The sequence below is a fragment of the Hemibagrus wyckioides genome, linkage group LG13, assembly GCF_019097595.1.
Source record: "Hemibagrus wyckioides isolate EC202008001 linkage group LG13, SWU_Hwy_1.0, whole genome shotgun sequence".
Classification (NCBI taxonomy): Eukaryota; Metazoa; Chordata; class Actinopteri; order Siluriformes; family Bagridae; genus Hemibagrus; species Hemibagrus wyckioides.
The window spans coordinates 13,403,037-13,422,621 of NC_080722.1; the positions used below are offsets into that span (position 1 = coordinate 13,403,037).

Below are 19,585 nucleotides of genomic sequence, written 5' to 3' on the forward strand. Positions count from 1 at the left end.
CTACCTGAAGTACCATTTTCTATGCATTGTATACCATATAGTCTTTGACCACAAGGTGGAGGCAGAAAACACAAAGCAACTTGTGAACTGATTTCTGATTTCTAGGCTGAAGACTGATATCTAGGCAGTTTTATAATCTAGCTGATATCTAGCTAATAATTTTCTAATAATAATAACAGTTTTGTAGAATCTAAGAATTTTGTATTTGTACACACATACTGGTTCCTCTTTCACCAATCTATTATATGAAAGCCGAAGCAGATATGCCACATCAAGACAAAGATGAATGACTACAGGGTAACCCTCATATTGTCCATGTGTTCATTTTCTATCCGCTGCTGTTCAGGAATTACAATCATTTCATTTTCTCCCCTGTGCAATTTAATCTAGATTCAAAACGACAAACATTAAATTATAAATGGTGCACGATACACCTTTCAGTAATTCAGAATTTCCAGAATTCAAAATGTTGGACACAGGTTATATATTATATTATATGTGTATTATATTAACATGATATTAGATTAATATATTAACATCTTAGATTTATCTACAGAACCTTTCATAGGCCAGGCATGTCTTGGTTGATTGAATAGTCAGGTGAATTATCTCTGAAACGTTACATGAGAACCACAGAGAGAAATTCACTATGAGAAAGGATCAGTTTTCTAGTTCTTAATCAATTTTATTTAAAACTGTCTAATTAGATAAACTTAGAATTAGACACAAGAAACTGGATATCATAATCCCAAACTTTGAACATTCTATCAGGCACTATTAACACCATTAAATGGTGGAAATGTACTTGAAGAGAAGTACTAAGTAAAATTAAAAGTAATCAACAAAATTAATCTTTTACACTTTATAGAGTCCTGGGCTGCAAAAAAAAACAACAAAAACAAACAAAACCCAAAACCTTTTTTTACTTTTTACACGTTTGCCTTTTTTCCTCCCCCTGCTGGACAAGCATTAGCCACGACCATCACAGCACAATACTAGACTATCGACCTAAGTAGTGCGCCACCGCTGGTACAGCAGCTCCAGTGAGTCTATACTGTTTAGTATGCTAGTATGCAGACTGGCCGTAGAGGTTGCACTTTCCCGGAAGTAGATATACAGGGCGGAGCCAGAGCTGGAGGCAGTTAGCTGGTTGGCATTGGCTGTGGCCGGGGCAGCCGTAGTTTATAGAAAGCTGGATAAACCGTGTACAATTGTGCTCTAACATTCGGGGAACCATCAACAATTATAGCGTTAGATAACGGTTAACGTATCTCTAAGACGTATTTTGTATTTTGTGGTGGTTTTACAAAGGAAAGAAGCCTTGGGAAACTGGCTCGACATCCGTAAACAGTGGACATCGCTGGGACAGGAATCAGGTGAGTTTTGTATGGGGCCCGCAGTGCTGTCTAGTTTAGCTTGCTGTTAGCTAACTTAGCTGAAGAGCTACAGGTGCCTACTACAGATGGAATGGTGGTAGCTAACAGGACGAGGGTACTTGGCGCTGGCGTTTAATGTATTGCTTGATAAAACAGCTTTACACCAAATTATTGTCGGTAGAAACAGTCTCCCTCTGTGTTCCTTCCTTGGTGGTCCTGCCCATTCGGACTCGTAGCCGCTTAGCTAGCTGTTATAGCTAACTTTCTGATAACGCTTTATGTAGCTGGAGATAGCTAGCTTATTCAGCCGATTGATTAGCCAAATGAAAGTGAAAACAAGGAAACATTAAACATTGAAATCCTGAGCTAAAAGTCTGAGCTATTTAACTGTACCGTCTGTTTGTTTCATCAAAAAAATCTAGCCTTTAAGTTACACGGGCGTGTGTGTGTGTGTGTGTGTTAGGAAAGTTTTATGAACAAAGTAATAAAGGGTGTTGAGTCGTCATGTGGTTTATTTGACATTAGTTACGTCATTAGTAAGTAGTTAGAAAACTGCATTGATCAGATTACTTATGTGTATGTAGAAGACATGATGAAGACAGCTCTGAGGTCTGTTGGCGCCGTCACAGTATTCACATTGTGTTGAGCAACAGTTCTGTGTAAACGAGGTGTGTCCTTGTCGGCAGGTGAATCTCCAGTAGTGTGGGATACAAGCTTTGGCCGGTGTGTGTGTGTGTGTGTGTGGGGTTGGGGGCGGAGTAGTGTGCTGTGTTTCTGTTCCACCGGTCTGTCAGGTTTCAGCAAAGATGACGATCACATCCGCCTTAAAGCTACTCCTATTACTTTCTGGCCTGTGGTGGCCCTTACTTTTCTTATGGCTTGTTCGTTATGCAAACTAGGTTACGTTGATCATCTGGGTAGGGTGTAGGCTTGATGAGTAGATTAAATACCATTTTATTACTCAATCGGGTACAGGTTGAGGTATACATGTGATTAAAGAGACTGGGGTAGATAGTCCTGACCTTAGGTCTGTGTTCCTCTTATCTTCCACTCAGTTCAGTTTTGTAAACAATGGGTAGTTTATACGTTTGTAATAAAAGCTTGTTTCCTTCATTCCAAGCCTACTTTAAATCCTAAACCAGTCTGCAATTTATTACAAACCCCTGTGTAGAAACAACCCCACCAATTAAAGAATTAGGCACTTTTGGCAAACATGTGCTATTGATTATACTCAATTGGACCTTTTAAAGCTTTTTATCAGTAAATATATTTCACCCACAGCATTGTGTTGAACATCTAAAACATATTCACTTCATTCCAATTGACTCCACATTTAGCTCTTTTTATAATTTGTCCTCCCTCCCACAGTGTCCTAATCTTTCTGCTGTCCCACTGTCACTCCAGAGAGCGGTGTGGGTGTCTGTGTGTGTGTGTGCACGTGTGTGTACTTGAAAGTGAAGTTGATATGTTTCGCTTAATCCTGAGGCTTAATTATAACAACTGTCCTAGTAATTGGTTATCATTTGCATTAAGTAATGTCATTGAAGATTGTATATAATGCACTTTAAAAAAACAAAAGGCGTGGCACCGACATTGGAATGACTATAAGAATGATATAGATGCTGTTGCAGCTTCCTTGTATGCAAAAATTAGCACAGATTATATTTTATACTATGCTTGTGCTGTCTCTACTTCAGTCAAAGCACAAATGAACTTAATGAAGACAGTAAAATTGAAAAAGTACTCATTTATATAATATCACATTTGAATGTAGTCAGAAGTGTATTATAATTCTAGACAATTCAAATTACAGTCAGTATATTTCTTTACTTATGTTCTTTGCTGCACGTATTATGCATTGAAATTTTTTATGACTGAAAGATGTATAGGATCTGTGTAAAATACACACTTTTGATTATTATTATTTAAATAACACTTTCTGATATTTCTATGTTAAATTTCTGATGTCTTTGCAGCCTCATGCATTTAATCTCATGTCTTTCATAAGAGACAGGAAAGAGATGAGTCTGGGGACCGTAGGTCTCTGACCACACCCAGTTGGTTGTTCATATTTTTGTTTATCTGAGAGGCGGATGTAGCGAGAGGAAGAAAGGATAAACGAGGCATTTGCACTTCCACAGTAACGTGTTCTTCTGACCAGATCGCTGTGAGTGTGAAGGGAGGCTTCACTAAGAATAGCGTCTCATGCTGGCCTGTGAGAAATGGAGGAAGTCGCCTGCTTCCACAGTTACACCCCCCCTCCCCTTCTACATCCCCTCATGTGTCTTTGTTTAAGCAGTGTAAATTTTCTTACTTTAGTGTGCTTCTGGTGCCATAATAAATCTAACTGTCCAAAGTTTAGTCCCCCATAGCTTTGTGTACCCTTAAAAGAAAGGAAGATGTTGTTGTCCATGGTCATAATGGTCAGAACTAAAAAAACACACACCTCCTAAACCCAAAAGTTTTGCTTTCTTATGACTTAAAGCAACACTCATTAATAGTTAAACAACCCCTTGTTCGAAATTGGTAATCTTTCATTTGATCAGGTATTTAAGATTAAAGCTATTTGTTCTCAGTCAGGACACTGCAAGCTGATTCAAATGTCTCAGACTGTAGAGCCTCCTACTGTTAAACATGAAATCATCCTTAGCTCTGTTTTTGGCTAACTATAAGTTAATGTTTATAGTTGCGATTAGCCATATTTTCCTATAAAGGTAAAAGATGTGCATAAAACATAAAATCATTAAACCAATTCAGTGTTTTAAGCCAAGCTTACTTTAAGACTATCTGTCAGTCAAAACATTGTTTACATATCCTCAATATCTGTGTGGATCTAGACATATCAGGAAGTTCTTCACGTTGGCTTGTGCTTCATTGTAGTTTCTGTACATGGTTTTGTATCTAAAGCTGGACAAATAGTGGTGACTCGATGGAAAAATCATTCTAAGTATAGTTCTAGTTTGTGCTGCATTATTGTTATATCAGTGCTGAAGGAGGCCTTACACATTATTATCAAGATATTAATATTGCATATTATTGCATATGCATATTATTTATTTTAAAATGTGCACATGCATAGATGGCACACTGATGACTGTTATAGATTTATTACTGTATGATTTATGACTTATGAATGTAATACGATCGTATACTCTGATGATAATAGGTGAGAAATTCCGTGTGAAGCTTTGAGTGGATCTTGCAGAACTAGAGCATGAGGTTTGGGAAGACACCGCTGTTCATGTTAGGACAGATTTGGTATCGTCTTTACTTTAGATAATCTTTATTGTGAATATTTCAGTTCCTTTCCTTGTAGTGCTTCAGTGCAGTAGCATGTCAAGAATGCAGTGATGTCAGTATAGGGGATAGTCAGTGCTTACTAAGCTCTGTGCACTAATACATCTAACACTACAACACTTCCTATAGTCATAATTCATAAAACCCTTTCATTTTTTCATACATTTAATATTTGGCTGTAAATGTCAGGTTGTATTAGCCCTGGACTGTAATGCAAAATAATAATAATAATCATAGTAATAATAATAATAATAATGGTCAGCAGTAATGATTAGGTTTTGGCTTCTCACAAAGAAATTGTAGTTTAACACAGTTTTTCTTTTCACATGGCTGTGATGCATGGAAAATGGCTTATTTTACCTAAATAATTATAGGTCACTCAGATGGTTCTTTTATTTTTCTGTTGTATTCATGGTAAAAGTCCTTGTAACATTTAAACATTCTCAATGCAGTCTTGCTTCAAACTCTGGTTAAAGCCTTTTTGTAATGTGTTGTAATAGTCCAACTCCAAATAATGTTTTTTTTTTTTTAGCTTATCTTACTAGAGGCCAGACCAAACTCTAATAAAATTCACCTGGCACATGGTATGCAGTTACTTCTGGTAGCTCTTACTTTCCTTTAATGTCATCTTTATCTATATGAACTTTGACCTGATACTTGTCCAGCTTCAGTCTTGTGAGTTGGTTGATAAGAAGGTGAGGCTGTGGTTTTTTGGTTGGTGAAACAGTGAAGAAAACCTTTTTATAAATTGGCCTTCAGACAGTTGGCTCTCTACTTTCTTACCGTTGGTTGGCACACATCTGAAGAAAAAAAAACTAAACAAACGTGTTACCCTACATAAGAACCAATAACCTGTATATGCTGTGCAAGCTTGTTCAATCAGCGGTTTGGTTGCAAATCCAAACATTTCTGCGTACTGTGGATAAATATTTGTATAACCAGTACGTTATCTAAGTAATACTGTGAGCCTGGAATCAATCTCTTCACCAACATTTTGCTAGGCTTTTTCCCTGCCTGCTTTTTTTCCCCTTTGTTAGTAATGTTGGCACCTCTGCATGTGGCACAAAATTGAGCTTATTCTTCTACTGCTGTTTTTACACACACAAAGTAATTAGTTCTCCCTGCTTGGGAGAGATTGCTACCACTAATTTAGCTTTGCTCAGTCCTTTCCTCCTACATGTGAACGCCTCGTATTAATATTCACCTTTAAGTGTATTTCTACATTTATAAGAGCACAGATTTGGTAGTTCTAATGCAAAGTTTTTATGACACAAGTTTTGACAGTTGGTTTTCTCCAGCATGGCAAGTCTTCAGCAATATACTCTTCCATCCAGGTTTTTTCTTTTCTGTTTTTGTTATCCAGCCTCTGCTTCAGGTCTTTCATTCCTTGCTTTATAAGATTTGCATCAGAGGCCGAGCTTATTCTTAAGTAGAAGACCTCCCACTCTGTCATTGTCTACTAAGCTGAGGTTCATGAAGGCCTTTTCTGCCTGGCTGGCTCCTTCAGGGCCCTTCACCCCCTCTGATTCTGTTCCCATTGCTGAATGAGGATGTAGTGTAGTAGCCAGGAGCAGTCACATGCTAGTGGATGACTAAATGTGTTCAGCTAATAATGCAAATAACAGTAAAAATATGTGTCTGGACTGAGCTTTGCAGCTGAGTCACCTAGAGGGGAAAAAAGTTGTTGTGACAGTCCTTCCTTCTTCTCAACAGTCTAACCATCTGATACTTCTGCTCACCTTGCAGGAATAACCAATTCATTTATCCATCTGATCTGGATTGCTCTGTGTATCTTTGCTTAGTTTGTGGAAGTATGTGATGCACTTGTGGTTAAACTTTGACTTTGTAAGCATGGTTATAATTTGAGCTTATTTTGCCATTATGTATTTTAATAGTTTATGTAGGTGGGGGGTGTTTTTTTGTTTTTAGGTTGGCTGTTTTTGTGTGTGTGAGCGTGCTCCAGTTTAAAGTGGTATCATATAGTCCTCAGTGTTAACAGTCAATGTTATGTTGAATGCGAATGATGGTATCAAAAGAAAAGCAGATGGACCTGCTCCCTGCTTTCTTTAGAAACAGGCTCCTTTTCCAATGGTTTCAGTGCAACAGGTGTTTTCATCAGCTGCTGTTCGTATGGGAGGCGGGACTTCATGCCTCACGAGAACAATAGGTGCTTCAGTTAAGACTGAAATGACCTCCAACCCCCCTGTATTTCTGTGAGTCCATTGGGAGTGGGGGCCGAGAGTGAGAGACAGAAAGGGAGGAGGGAGGGTTTCAGTCAACGGCCTATAGCTCCTCCTCTGGAATTCCTGTCCCTCTTATTACCATCAATTTTTGGTTCTTTGCTTTTGTTGTGCACATAAAATTTTTATCCCTTTTTTCGCTGCTAATAAAGGTCTTTAGTTTGTTTGGTATTCACCTGGGTTTTTTTTCTGTTAGGGAAAATTTGCGACTTGACTTCTCATTGTACTTCCTTTTAAATGTCTCATGTTCTTCCTCTGTCTCTCTCTCTACTGGTGTGTATAGGCAGTAGAGTGGAACAGAGAGAGAGGGCAGTGTGAGGCCCTTGCTTGTCCCGGGAGGATGAAGAGATTCCGGCGACATGGGCATGACTCTCAGAGGGACAAACTCAAGCAGGAGCTCTACCAGTTTAATAAGGTGATTAAGACCAACTCACCAGATGTTGTACTTTATTGCTGTGATAGTATTTTAAAATGTCTGCCTTTCTTTTTCTCTGTTCTCCGTGTAGACTGTTGAGCATGGCTTTCCTCATCAACCAAGCGCACTGGGGTTCAGTTCCAGCCTGGGACTCCTGGCCATTGGCACCAGATCTGGAGCCATCAAACTGTATCCTTAACCTTAAGTGGGAATAGGAAAGACTTCTGGGGTTAGATCAGAGAAGAAAATGTTGTGATGATGTGCTCTGCTGTGTGAAGTTTCCTCTTTCTGTGAAACCTTGAGAAGTATGTTTAATATAGGGTTCTGTTACAATTTTGGTGTGAGCTTTTCCTGTTTTCTCATCTCATGACACACCCATGGGTGCTGTGCTCTGTAAAGGGGTGTGTATATTTTCTTCCCACAGAATTGCGTAATGGGTGACTATTATTGATCTGTAGCCAGGTTTATAAATTTGCAAAATTGTAATTATTTCCAATTTAGTATCCAATGTTTGTGTGTTTATAGAATGAAGTAAAAACAGTAAGGTACCTAATTGGTAATCTCAAATCTATTATTTTGTAAACAGGAATGTTGATGCTCACAACTCCTTTTAGCCTGTTTAAAAGCTTGCTGAATCCTTGTCTTTCCATTATCTTTTATTATCCATATCCTTTTGACATGGTGGTGCTTTGCATAATGATTTGTTTCACTTAACTGTCTCTCAGCTATGGAGCCCCAGGTGTAGAGTTTATGGGGCTGCATGATGAGAATGCTGCAGTTACACAGGTGCACTTTCTCCCACATCAGGTATGTCTACCAGCTATATTATATTTTTGATTTTCATACATATATTTTGCTGCAGTTGACACACACCGGCTGTCAGAAGGGGACACCTTGTTGAGGAATGTCTGAAAATTATTTTTATGTCTGATTATTTGTATGTGTATGGAGTTGTATTATTTTCATAAATATTTACATATGAAATATTGAGCCACAAAACACACCTTGTTTTTAATATGTAAGGAGGTGTGATCCAATAACAGCATGCCCTAAAGTGTTTTATTCCTCACATATTAATATCTAAATATTTGTAAAAAGAAGAAAACTCATTTGCTCTTTATTTAAATTCCTTATGGCAGATATGACTGTCAGAGCCGTACTGTTTAAAATGAATTAATGCCTACTGACCAATCGGATTTGTGAGTTCAAGAGTACGGTAGTGTACATGTCTTTGAAATTCTGAGTAACCCCAAACTGTTTACAGGTCGGATATTTATGTTTAGCTGTCCGTTACCCAAATACCTTCTTGTTATGTTTAAAGGTTGAACTGGTGACATTACTTGATGACAATAGTCTACACATGTGGACACTTCGAGCCCATAAGGGTGTGTCAGAGCTGCTGGAGATCGGACGATTTACACTGACTGGCCCGCCTGGGTGAGTCAGTTATGGTCACAGAAACAGTCTGTAATGTTTCATCATGTGATGTATGGTGTATTTATTTTTGTTTGTTTATCTATTTTTAAACACACTGACCTGCAATATATATATATACACATATATATATATATATATACACATGACTCCTAGACACATGCTGATACTCATGTGGTGTGATGATACATTCAGGCATGAGCTATATGGTCTCACTGAGCATACTTTCCTTTTAGTCAGACATATTGACTAACGTGTCTTTTGCAAGTGCATGTTCGACTCATGATACATAACTGGGACAGTTATGGAGAAAATGATCAGTTTTATGATAAAATAAGATGAAAGAATCTTTATATGTTTCTATCTTTAAAACTTAAAGTTTCAAAATTTAAACTAATTTTTGTGTCTGTGCTGGTTACATGGCAGTGCCATTCCTAGTGTGACGCGGGTGACTGCCGTCCTGGCCCACTCTTCAGGTGAGCTCCTTCTGCTGGGCACTGAGGGGGGCCATGTGTTTGTGGTGGAAGTGCCTGGCTTTAGGGAGCTGGAGGAGAACAATATCAGCGTGGAGGATGTTCAGAGCAGGTAGAGAGAAAATTCTTTCTCAATGGATCCTAATTCCCCTCTTTCATGACAGCGTAGAAAGTTTCTTGCTCTAACATGCCTACTAAACCTGGCAATGAGCTGATGGTTTTAATAGGGTGTCTCTGAGCAGGGAAATGACTAAACTAAACTGTGTTGGCCATGAAATGGAGTCAGGCACTTTGCCATGATTGGATTTTTTTTTTTTTTCATATTGTTAACGTCATTGCACGTTGGGGAATGTTGCCATCATTTTGTTTGTTTGTTTTCATTATCCTGGTATCAGCCATGAAATTATTTCTGTTCTTTAATGAAATATGGTCTGTCATAGATTTTGTTTAAGCTCAGGAAATGGCCCTTCAAAAGCGAAATATTCTATATTCTTGAATCAAATCATCTTAAAATCAGACTTTCTCTTGGTTTTGCTCTATTTGTTCTCTGATTTGAGTTTGGGGGATACGTGACTGAGATTCTTCAGATAGTTTGCATGCCTTATATAGAAGACATGGTTTGTTATGTGCTCTCTCCAGCAGTCACTATATCTCATTGATGCTCTTTTCAGAGTTCCAGAGGAATATGTGGGCCGCAGAAACCTGGAATGTGTGGAGGCACTGCAGGAGAATCCTCTCAACCCACGGCAGGTGTTGATAGGCTATAGCCGAGGCCTGATGGTTCTGTGGGACCTGGATCGTCGGTGTGCCATTCAGCACTTCTTGGGTGCACAGGTATATCTTTATGCTGGTGTCAAAGCCTGTGTTTTTTGTCATATTGTTGCCCTTCAAATATACATTTTTTAACCTCTAGGTACTTTGAGTGTTTTCTGTAGGCTATTTAATGTTCCAGACAGTTATATAGTTTATGCTAATTTTTTGACTAGTTATGCTTAGTGCTAATAAAAAACATTGTGTCTATATTTTTTATTTTATCAAGTCATGCTGTAAGTGAAGGCACTGTATAAATGAGCTTGTTTGGTTGGACGTTTTGCTAAATACACCTAGAGGAACAGTGTATAATTAACTGCCTATTAGTTATGTTGTTCCCTTTAGAACTTCCTCACAGTGTTTCTTCTTTATTGTTCCCTCTGCAGCAGCTGGAGAGTGTGTGGTGGATGGAGGATGGAGGAATCATTCTTAGTTCCCATAATGATGGCAGTTATTGCCACTGGACAGTGACTGGAGAGGACCCACAGTCTGAACCAGAGAAACAGGAGATACCATATGGTAAAATGTCCTCAAGTTATTAGCCAGAGAAGGAGCTATTGTGGGGATTTCCTCCGGTTAATTACTATAAAAATAATAGCACATTAGAAAAAGAGACTTGCTTGTGCTGTTATGTACAAATAATTCACACCTTTCGACCAATTAGATTTGAGAATTTTGAGAACTAATTAATATGTGTATAATTATGTCTTAATGTGCATGTTATTTATATTGCTTTCATTAACATGTATTGTTATTGTTCTTATTGTGTTTAGGAGCCTTCCCATGCAAGGCGATTTCCAAAATTTTACAGCTGACAACAAGACAAGGGTCAGTATGTGTTTGTGTGTGTTGGGGGTTGGGGAATGGGTGCGATCCTCGTGAACCTGGGACAGGTGTGTTTACTTGCGATGTCATTAACCAGAATGTTCCAGTGTGACTCACCATTGCTGGTTAATTTTTAACTGCTGGGCAGAGGTTTATATTTCCCTCTTGAAAAGCCATTCTTAATGCATCTGTTTTTCATTCTTTAGTTATTTACTCAATTTTTATTTCAATTATTATAATCCAGTTTGCAGGGATAACAGTTAGTAATATGTCCAGGTCAAGTCAGTCGGGTTTTATTGGCGTAGCTGTATGTACAAAATGTTTGTCCAAGAGCATGGTGCAGTACTGGTACAGTACACGAGACAAGTGTAAATGCACAACACTATGAAACGAGTGCAGAACAGTAAATACACATGACCGTACACATTAACTCAGCGTGATGACAAAACAGTATTTTGTAGGACAACAAGTTCAACTGGTTTTAGAAAAACATTGTGTAGTTTATCAGCAATAAATGCACTAGCAATATTGATGGAGTCCCATCCATTTGAGTCTGGCTCTGTTGTTTGTGGTGTATTTTGATATTGTTAATAATTTTTAGTTCTTTTCCCTTTTTTCTTCTTCTCCCAGGCCCTCGTTCCTCATTTTTAGTGGTGGCATGCCAAGGGCCAGCTATGGAGATCGCCACTGCATTTCTGTCATCCACAGCAAGACTCATGTAGCACTGGACTTCACCTCCCGTATCATCGACTTCTTTGTCATAAGAGAAGGAGAGCATCAAAAAGGCAAGGACACCTTTCAGTAGTTGCGTTACCGGACATTGTCAACGACGAACACTTTGCACACATTGCATGAACTGCTGCTACTAATTTAATTAAACATAAGTCATGACTTGTAATGGTATCTATAATGTGTGTGTCTGCAGGGGACCCAGTCGCATTGGTAGTGTTGGTGGAGGAGGAGCTGGTGGTTGTGGATCTACAGACTGAGGGCTGGCCTGTGTTCCAGACCCCGTACCTAGTGCCTCTGCATTGTTCGGCAATCACCTGCTCTCATCACGTCTCTTCAATCCCGCTTAAACTGTGGGAGAGGGTGCACACTGCTGGCAATCTGCAAAACACAAACTACTCAAAAAAGGTATTCAGTAGTCAAGATGCTTGCTCATGTACATAGCTGCTAGAACACTTCGCTTCCTACACACATGTACTTTGCATAGTGTAGAAGTTATAAGTGTATCTGTTTATAAATTGAAGATGCACATGCAGTGTTAACAACACCCACACTATAAATATATGTATGGTTCACTTTCTAAACCATCTAAACAGCTGTTGGCTCAAGCATTGGCAAACTATAAAATTGGTGTACTCAGTGTTGATTTATGTATTTTCAAATTTACAAGACTTGCTTTTCAATGTCACTTTCTCTCTCTGACAGAAGTTCACTTTGTTTGCTTTGTTTATAGCCTTGGCCAATAAATGGAGGACGAAACCTTGCTCCAGACCCCCCACAAAGAGACCTTTTGCTGACCGGGTGAGTGACCACCAGTTTGCATTTATGTCCTTTCTGCATTGTGCTTTGGTGTATATGTTCAGTTTTGACCGTTTACGAGATCCCCCCCCCCCCCGCATTCAGGTTTGCTTTTTAATTATTTATTTATTTAATTTATTAAAGCTCTTTGGAGACTTTGAAGATTTCACATATACTATTAAGATTTTTTTAAGACATTTTGAAGTCTGTTGTATGATATATTATTGTCCCCAGACAGAAAATGCATTTAAAGTTTATGTCATTGGCCATAAAACAAACAAATTGTTTTTGTCTTTAATCAGATTAAAAACATTAAGAAACAGGAACATCTGATTTACACAATAGACACAAAAGTGAAATATTTGGTGGCTGAATTTTCTTCATATGACACAACTGTGGTTAGTTCAGCATAAGCGTGCATCAAAAAAACTGCCAGCGTAGGAAGCCAAAATATTAACACACTTGTCATAACAAAGTAGATTTATTTTTAACACCTGCATTATGCAGTGTTAAAAATATTGAAATCTGAAGACCTGTTTCTCTGTGTAGGCATGAGGATGGAACAGTGCGTTTCTGGGATGCCTCGGGGGTCTGTCTTTACCCCGTATACAAATTGAGCACATCTGCTGTTTTTCACACTGATGCTGACCCCAATGACAATATGAACCAGGGCACAGAGGGCGAGTGGCCACCATTCCGCAAGGTTGAAATCAAATGGCATTCTTTTCAAATTAACTTGTTTGATAACTAAAATTATGTGACCCCTGTGTGACCATGTAGTACAGTACAGTTTGTTTTTTTATTTATTGTTAACATCTGTGTTTTGGATTTATTTTAGGTGGGCTGCTTTGACCCATACAGTGATGACCCTCGACTTGGTATTCAGAAGATTCATCTGTGTAAATATAGCGGTTACCTGACTGTGGCAGGAACTGCAGGACAGGTAAGGTCTCAAGGAATGTGAGTAGAACCCATTGTGTGTACAATTGCTGCATGTAATTACCATGTAAAATAATGTACTATAAACTGAGCTCTTTGGTACTCAGGATCAATGCACTAATTTAGACTGCCAAATAGTCCAGAGGTTTTGTAGTGATATGGCTCCTGTGACTTTTGTAACTGAATTTGTCTTAGATTCTTGTGCTGGAAATGAATGATGAGGCAGCGCAACAGACAGTAGAGGCCACAGTAGTGGACCTGCTGCAGGGGCAGGAAGGTTTCCGCTGGAAGGGTCAAGCACGGCTGGATCTCCGAGATGAACCAGTCACTTTTCCCCCAGGCTTCCAGCCCTTCGCCTTGGTCCAGTGTCAGCCACCTGCTGTGGTCACAGCAATCGCTCTGCATTCTGAGTGGAAGTTGGTGGCCTTTGGGACTAGCCATGGATTTGGTGTCTATGACTACCAACAGAAGAATAATATCCTGGTCAAGTAAGCTATTTATTTCAGTTTACAGCTTTGTCGGATTGTTGAATTAGTCATGAGAAAGATTGTGATATGTTCTGGGAAACCTAGCATGTAATTATGATGTGTAAATGTTGCTTATTGTGTTGTTGCCACTTGCCTTGGAAATAAACGCCAGGCTGTTGTTATGGTTAGTCATCTTCGCCTGGTATTGCCTATTGGAAGTATTAAGGGCTCAGACATGGATTTAGTCATTATTATATTATGTTACTGATTCGTTACATTCATTATAACAAATAATTCTAATAGCAGGATTGTTGTATCTAGTCAATGAACAGCTGCTAAAATATGACAGTTAAGTGAATATTAGTACTTCTTATTCTTATTTTAAAAGATGACATTACACAGCTATATTGACCATCTCCTTCTGTAGGTGCACTCTTAACCCCAGTGACCAGGTGGCTCTGGAGGGGCCATTGTCTAGAGTGAAGTCCATTAAGAAGTCTCTGCGTCAGTCTTTTCGCCGAATTCGCCGCAGTCGAGTCTCTATGCACAAACACCACACTAACAATGCAGCCAAGGTAGCTTTCTCTGCCATTTATCTGTTTCAGTTGTTTCAGAACCACATACGTTATTTTATTTATAGTTAAACTGTTGCTCACATTTATACCTGTTTCATTTCTAATTCCTGATAAAATTCTCTTAAATTTCATAATTTCTGTTTGTGACCTATAAATCAGTTGCAAGAAATAAATGCACGGCTGGAGGCAGAAGCTCTACATGAAATGGAGCTGGCACCAGTCCAAAGGAAGATTGAAGCTCGCTCTGCTGATGACTCTTTCACTGGCCTTGTTAGAACTCTCTGTTTTGCTGACACGTTCCTTAGTGACAGTAAGTGGGATAATGATAAAGATAAAATCCTTCCTTTTCTGTTTTCATTCTTTTCTGTTAATTACAGTATGGAGTGAATTCCATATTCATTAATGGTGATCTCTTCCACAGGCTCTCACAGCACACCCTCCCTATGGGCAGGAACCAATGGTGGTGCTGTCTTTGCCTACATGATCCACCTTCCTCCTGTTGAACGGAGAATGGATGACCAAGTGGTTGCTCATGCAGGTAAAACCCATCACGCGCACATACACACAATCTGGTATTCTACACTTTCTCACTTTTTATTACTGTAAAGACAAGTATTTAGAAATAATGGATTCTCTTTTCCCAATTTGTGTCTCTCAACTCCCTCCTCAGCTAAAGAGATCCAGCTGATGCATCGGGCTCCAGTTGTAGGTCTCGTGGTTTTGGATGGAAGGGGAGCCCCCTTGCCTGAGCCACTGGAAGTTGCACATGATCTTTCTCGTAGTCCTGATATGCAGGGATCCCACCAACTGCTTGTCATCTCAGAGGAACAGTTAAAGGTCAGAAAGGGCCTGTTTAATTTTTAAAACGATTACAGGAAAATATTGTGGACTAAATTAGTACCTAGTATCTTGAGTAAAACTGATTAGATTTTAAATGAGCAAAAATTGCTGTAACTATAGGTGACTACCAATATCCAATATTGTGGTTTCTTGTTATTTGGTATTATATGATTTTAATGATCTGTTGTTTTTTAGTTGTAGTATAGAATGTATAGAACTGATCATCTTTTCTTTATTTGTCTATAGCTATTCACATTGCCTAAAGTAAACAGCAAGGCAAAGCTTAAGCTGACAGCGGTTGATGGTTCACGGGTACGTCGGGTGGGTGTGGCCTGGTTTAGCAGCAGTCGTGTGGAGGACTACGGTGAAAGCAGCTTAATTGTGTTGACCAATCAGGGAGAGCTACATGTCATCTCTTTACCATCAATCAAAATGCAGGTGCACTACCCCTGCATCCGAAAAGAGGATGTCAGCGGGATTGCATCCTGTGTCTTCACCAAGTATGGTCAAGGTAGGTTTTGAGCACACACAATAACACACAACCTTATTAACGAATTAATTACATGCTCTGACAAATGCGAAACAAATGTTACTATATTGTTTTTAGGACTCTACCTGATCTCTCCATCTGAGTTTGAGCGTTTCTCCCTCTCTGCACGTTGGGTGGTTGAGCCACGGTGTTTGGTTGAGGTACCTTCCCAAACAATACCCACATCACACACGAGTCAGTCTCACAGAGACCAGCCTGATGGAGCATCCACAGAACACAAGTACGATTATTTCCTATTGGCTTATCTAATAAGAGCACAAGCTGCATTTCTACTCAACTCTTCATCAAGTGTTATTTTAAGGATATGCCAAAATTTTCTGTTTGTTGTCAACAATTTTGTTTTTTCACTGTGTGAATGTCTTTGCTTTTTCAGGAACTATAGCAGGAACAGAGAAAAGTATGGTAAGATTTCCAGGATCTAACAACTGGGATATTTATTCCAAAAAGCATTACATCAATATACTAAACATGCATGAAGTCAGTACCTAATTGGCTTACATTTGTCTCATCTGTCTATGCTACACTGTTCTCTAACTGCATTATTTTAACAAATACTGTGCTTTTGTGAAGTTATACATGTTTGCCTATATATTTAGGCACAGCTGGAGTGAGCATGTTTTTTTTTTTCCTGTGAATAATTTCATTTCCAGCATCAGCAGTAGGTTTGATGACTTTGTGGCAGGGTTTTGAATAGTGCAAATTAAAGACAGACTACAAGTTGCATAATTATATATATTAGATCCACTTTTTGTGCTCTGTTGTTGAATGCCACTATAAATCACAAGACTGGGATTTCAGTTTGGCAAAAATTTCTCACAGGAAAAAAAAATACCCTTCACTCCAGTAGTTTTAACCACAGCAGATCAGTGTAACCAAAACAAGTGTTACTTTCCCTACAAGATGCATGCTGTCAAGGAAAAAAACGATCATAGCCCCAAAAAAACGAAAACGTCTTTTCTAAAGTGTTCTCTCAAATACTGGCATGCTTTTGCTGAACTGACATAACTGCTTGTATATTCCAGAGAATTCTGCTAGACAAGTAATGGAGCATGCTTTGCTGAACGATGAGAGTGAGTACATAACTAACTAGTGGCCGTGTTAGTTCCTAGCAACTGGCAAAGATGGCCATGGAAAGATTGGCTGCCCAAGATTAAATCTGTAGGGAAGATCAGCATTAGGAAAATTCTCTGATGGTTTCATGTTGCTTGCTGTTTGTTTGAGGTTTGGTGTGCAATAATATGCATAAGTGACCTCCTCAACTCTGTGTCTGCAAAATCGTGTTAATTGTGTGTGCATGATCTTTAACAAACTCATGTGTCTGCAAAGTAACAGTACTGTTATACATGTACATATTCCTATTGTTTATTCAGATGGTGAAGCTGCGTTTAAATGTCATATATTTCCTTTTAATTTTGTTTGCATTTAACATTTGAAATGGTGTGTGGTCATTCTGTGACTTCTGTCCACCCACAGATGTACTTCAAGAGATCCAGAAGTCTCTAGAAGATGATCAGATGTGAGTATGTTAGTCAGTGTATAAGCCAGTCTCAGTTTCACAAAGATATTCATAATTAATATCAGTTTTGCTTACAGGGTGTTTTTGGAAAACAGTGTAAAGACCAAGCCAACACCAGGCAAGATGCTGTGAAAAAGGTAAAAGGTTTCTGCTTGTCTTTAAATCGAGTGATTTTTAAACAATTTTTCTAATTGGCTTATGTTTTCTTTTCCTCCTTGATTACAGATCGATCTTTAGAACTCCTGTGCCTGAAATGTCCACTCTGGCCTTGCTGAAGTCCTGAACACTACTGCTATCATCACTACTGAACCATGTGAAGCCCTGGAGAGAAAACCTGCTCCAGTTAAGGGGTTTTGAGTGAGAGGGAACCGCTTGTGCCTGCCAAGACCAACCACTGTATCCATAACAACCACAAACTTGCCCCCAGGCTCCAGCTTTAAGCACACCCCTTGCCTTTCTGTGATCTGCAAGCTGCATCATCCAATAGCCAAGGAGCAAAGTCATGGTGGCAGGGGCAAATTTTTTTTTTTGTCTCATCTTTTGTGTCTTATTTGTTATGTGATTTATTTTTTTTTGTACAAGTGATTTGAAGAATTTTTTAAATCTAAAGGAATGGTATGTTGTCACACAAGGGAAAAACATGCCGATAGTTACTGGACATAACATGGAGTTTTTAGGATTTTGTACTAAAGTACTAAAATTAAGCTGACAAAGTGCTGACGAACCACATGTATATCAGATATGTTCACAACATACTCTAAACAAAGTAGTAATGCCTTTTCCCAACTGTCCAGGCAAAAAAAAAAAAAAAAAAGAGAGAGAGAGAGAGAAGTATGTAGTCATGTTGGTACTTTTTCACTACTGTGTAGCACCAATGCTGTCATTTTTTGGGGGAATGCAACTTTCTAAGGGGATTGGTTTCTAATCTTTTTTAAATGCCAGTTTTTTTTGTTTGTTTGTTTTGTTTTGTTTTTTTAAAAAAATGCCGATTATGTAATTTAGGAATGTAATTTTAAAATATTGTAGTGAAATGTTTAATATATAATTGTATGAAGACCTGTACCTGTTTTAATGGCAGACTGTATTTTCTGATCTAAGGAAATATTTTGGTACTGTCTCTTTAAAATGCTTTTAGCATTTTCTTTGGCATGTATAGTATATTTTTGTAGTTAACTGATCATGTATAAGAACACTATCATTTGTAATTTGACACTACCATTAAGTCTGCTGAGTAAAATTTTTTTATAATTCCCCCACACAAAATCTCCCATTTGGTGGTTTATTTCTTTCTTGTAGACATTAAGAAAGAGCAGCATATATAGTGTCTTTTTTTTGTTGTTTTTTTAGACATAATCTCTGAATCTTTGCTCAGCTCAGTGGTCAGTCGCTTTGAATAAAAAGCGTCTAAAATGTATACATGCAAATGTAGCTTGTTGTTTACTGTACTTTTACAATAATCCTTTGCATTACACAGTTAAGGAGCAGACAGTAAAATTGTCAGGTTTAAAAGCTAGAACAGAAGCAGTGTTTATTTTATTACAGTCAAGAAATCAACAAGAAAAGAAACAGTAAAAGCAAAGAAATAAAAATTATTATTAATAATAATAATAAGACTAATAATCACACGTTACTGATAAGTAAAATGTTAAATAAATAAATGTTATAGTAACCTGGGTAATAATAATTAAGGCCATGATATAAATATACAATATTCTGGTTATTGGATTTTGGACTGACCAGTCAATTTGGCCAGTATTTATAAAGACTAATAACTGAACTAAAACTAAAAAACACAAACTCTGAAAATGGTAAGATATTGAAAAGAAACAAATTAATTTAATGATAAAAAAAAGAAAAGAAAATGTACACCAATCAGCCATAACATTATGACCACTGAGAGGTGAAGTGAATAGCACTGATTATCTCCTCATCATGGCACCTGTTAATGGGTGGGATATATTAGGCAGCAAGTGAACATTTTATCCTCAAAGTTGATGTGTTAGAAGCAGGAAAAATGGACAAGTGTGAGGATTTGAGTGAGATTGACAAGGGCTAAATTGTGATGGCTAGAAGACTGGATCAGAGTATCTCCAAAACTGCAATATCTCCAGTCTGCAGTGGTCAGTATCTATCAAAAGTGCTCCATGGAAGGAACAGTGGTGAACCGGTGACAGGGTCATGGGCGGTCAAGGCTCATTGATACACGTGGGGAGTGAAGGCTGGACTGTGTGATCTGTTCACCACAAGACTCTTGGAATTTGTGGAACAGCATGGGAATGGTTTGCTTCCTACTTGGATGGT

General features: G+C 38.4%; 1 protein-coding gene across 2 annotated transcripts; it reads left to right on the forward strand.

The window, feature by feature from the left end:
- The first annotated feature begins 1,116 nt into the window (after positions 1–1,116).
- Positions 1,117–18,613, forward strand: llgl2 (LLGL scribble cell polarity complex component 2). Of its 2 annotated transcripts, XM_058406615.1 has the most exons (26): positions 1,117–1,376; positions 7,197–7,328; positions 7,420–7,517; positions 8,054–8,135; positions 8,650–8,765; positions 9,189–9,347; positions 9,907–10,069; positions 10,432–10,564; positions 10,819–10,873; positions 11,501–11,655; positions 11,796–12,007; positions 12,333–12,400; positions 12,947–13,100; positions 13,236–13,340; positions 13,532–13,824; positions 14,231–14,378; positions 14,538–14,688; positions 14,800–14,916; positions 15,049–15,215; positions 15,465–15,729; positions 15,826–15,988; positions 16,142–16,170; positions 16,791–16,838; positions 17,242–17,284; positions 17,362–17,421; positions 17,510–18,613. In XM_058406615.1, the coding sequence occupies exons 2-25, from the start codon at positions 7,254–7,256 to the stop codon at positions 17,414–17,416; spliced, it is 3,054 nt and encodes a 1,017-aa protein (XP_058262598.1). In that variant the 5' UTR covers positions 1,117–1,376; positions 7,197–7,253; the 3' UTR covers positions 17,417–17,421; positions 17,510–18,613. The 2 variants fall into 2 exon arrangements, with proteins under 2 accessions (XP_058262598.1, XP_058262599.1); XM_058406616.1 differs by lacking the exon at positions 16,791–16,838.
- The last annotated feature ends 972 nt before the right edge of the window (positions 18,614–19,585 follow it).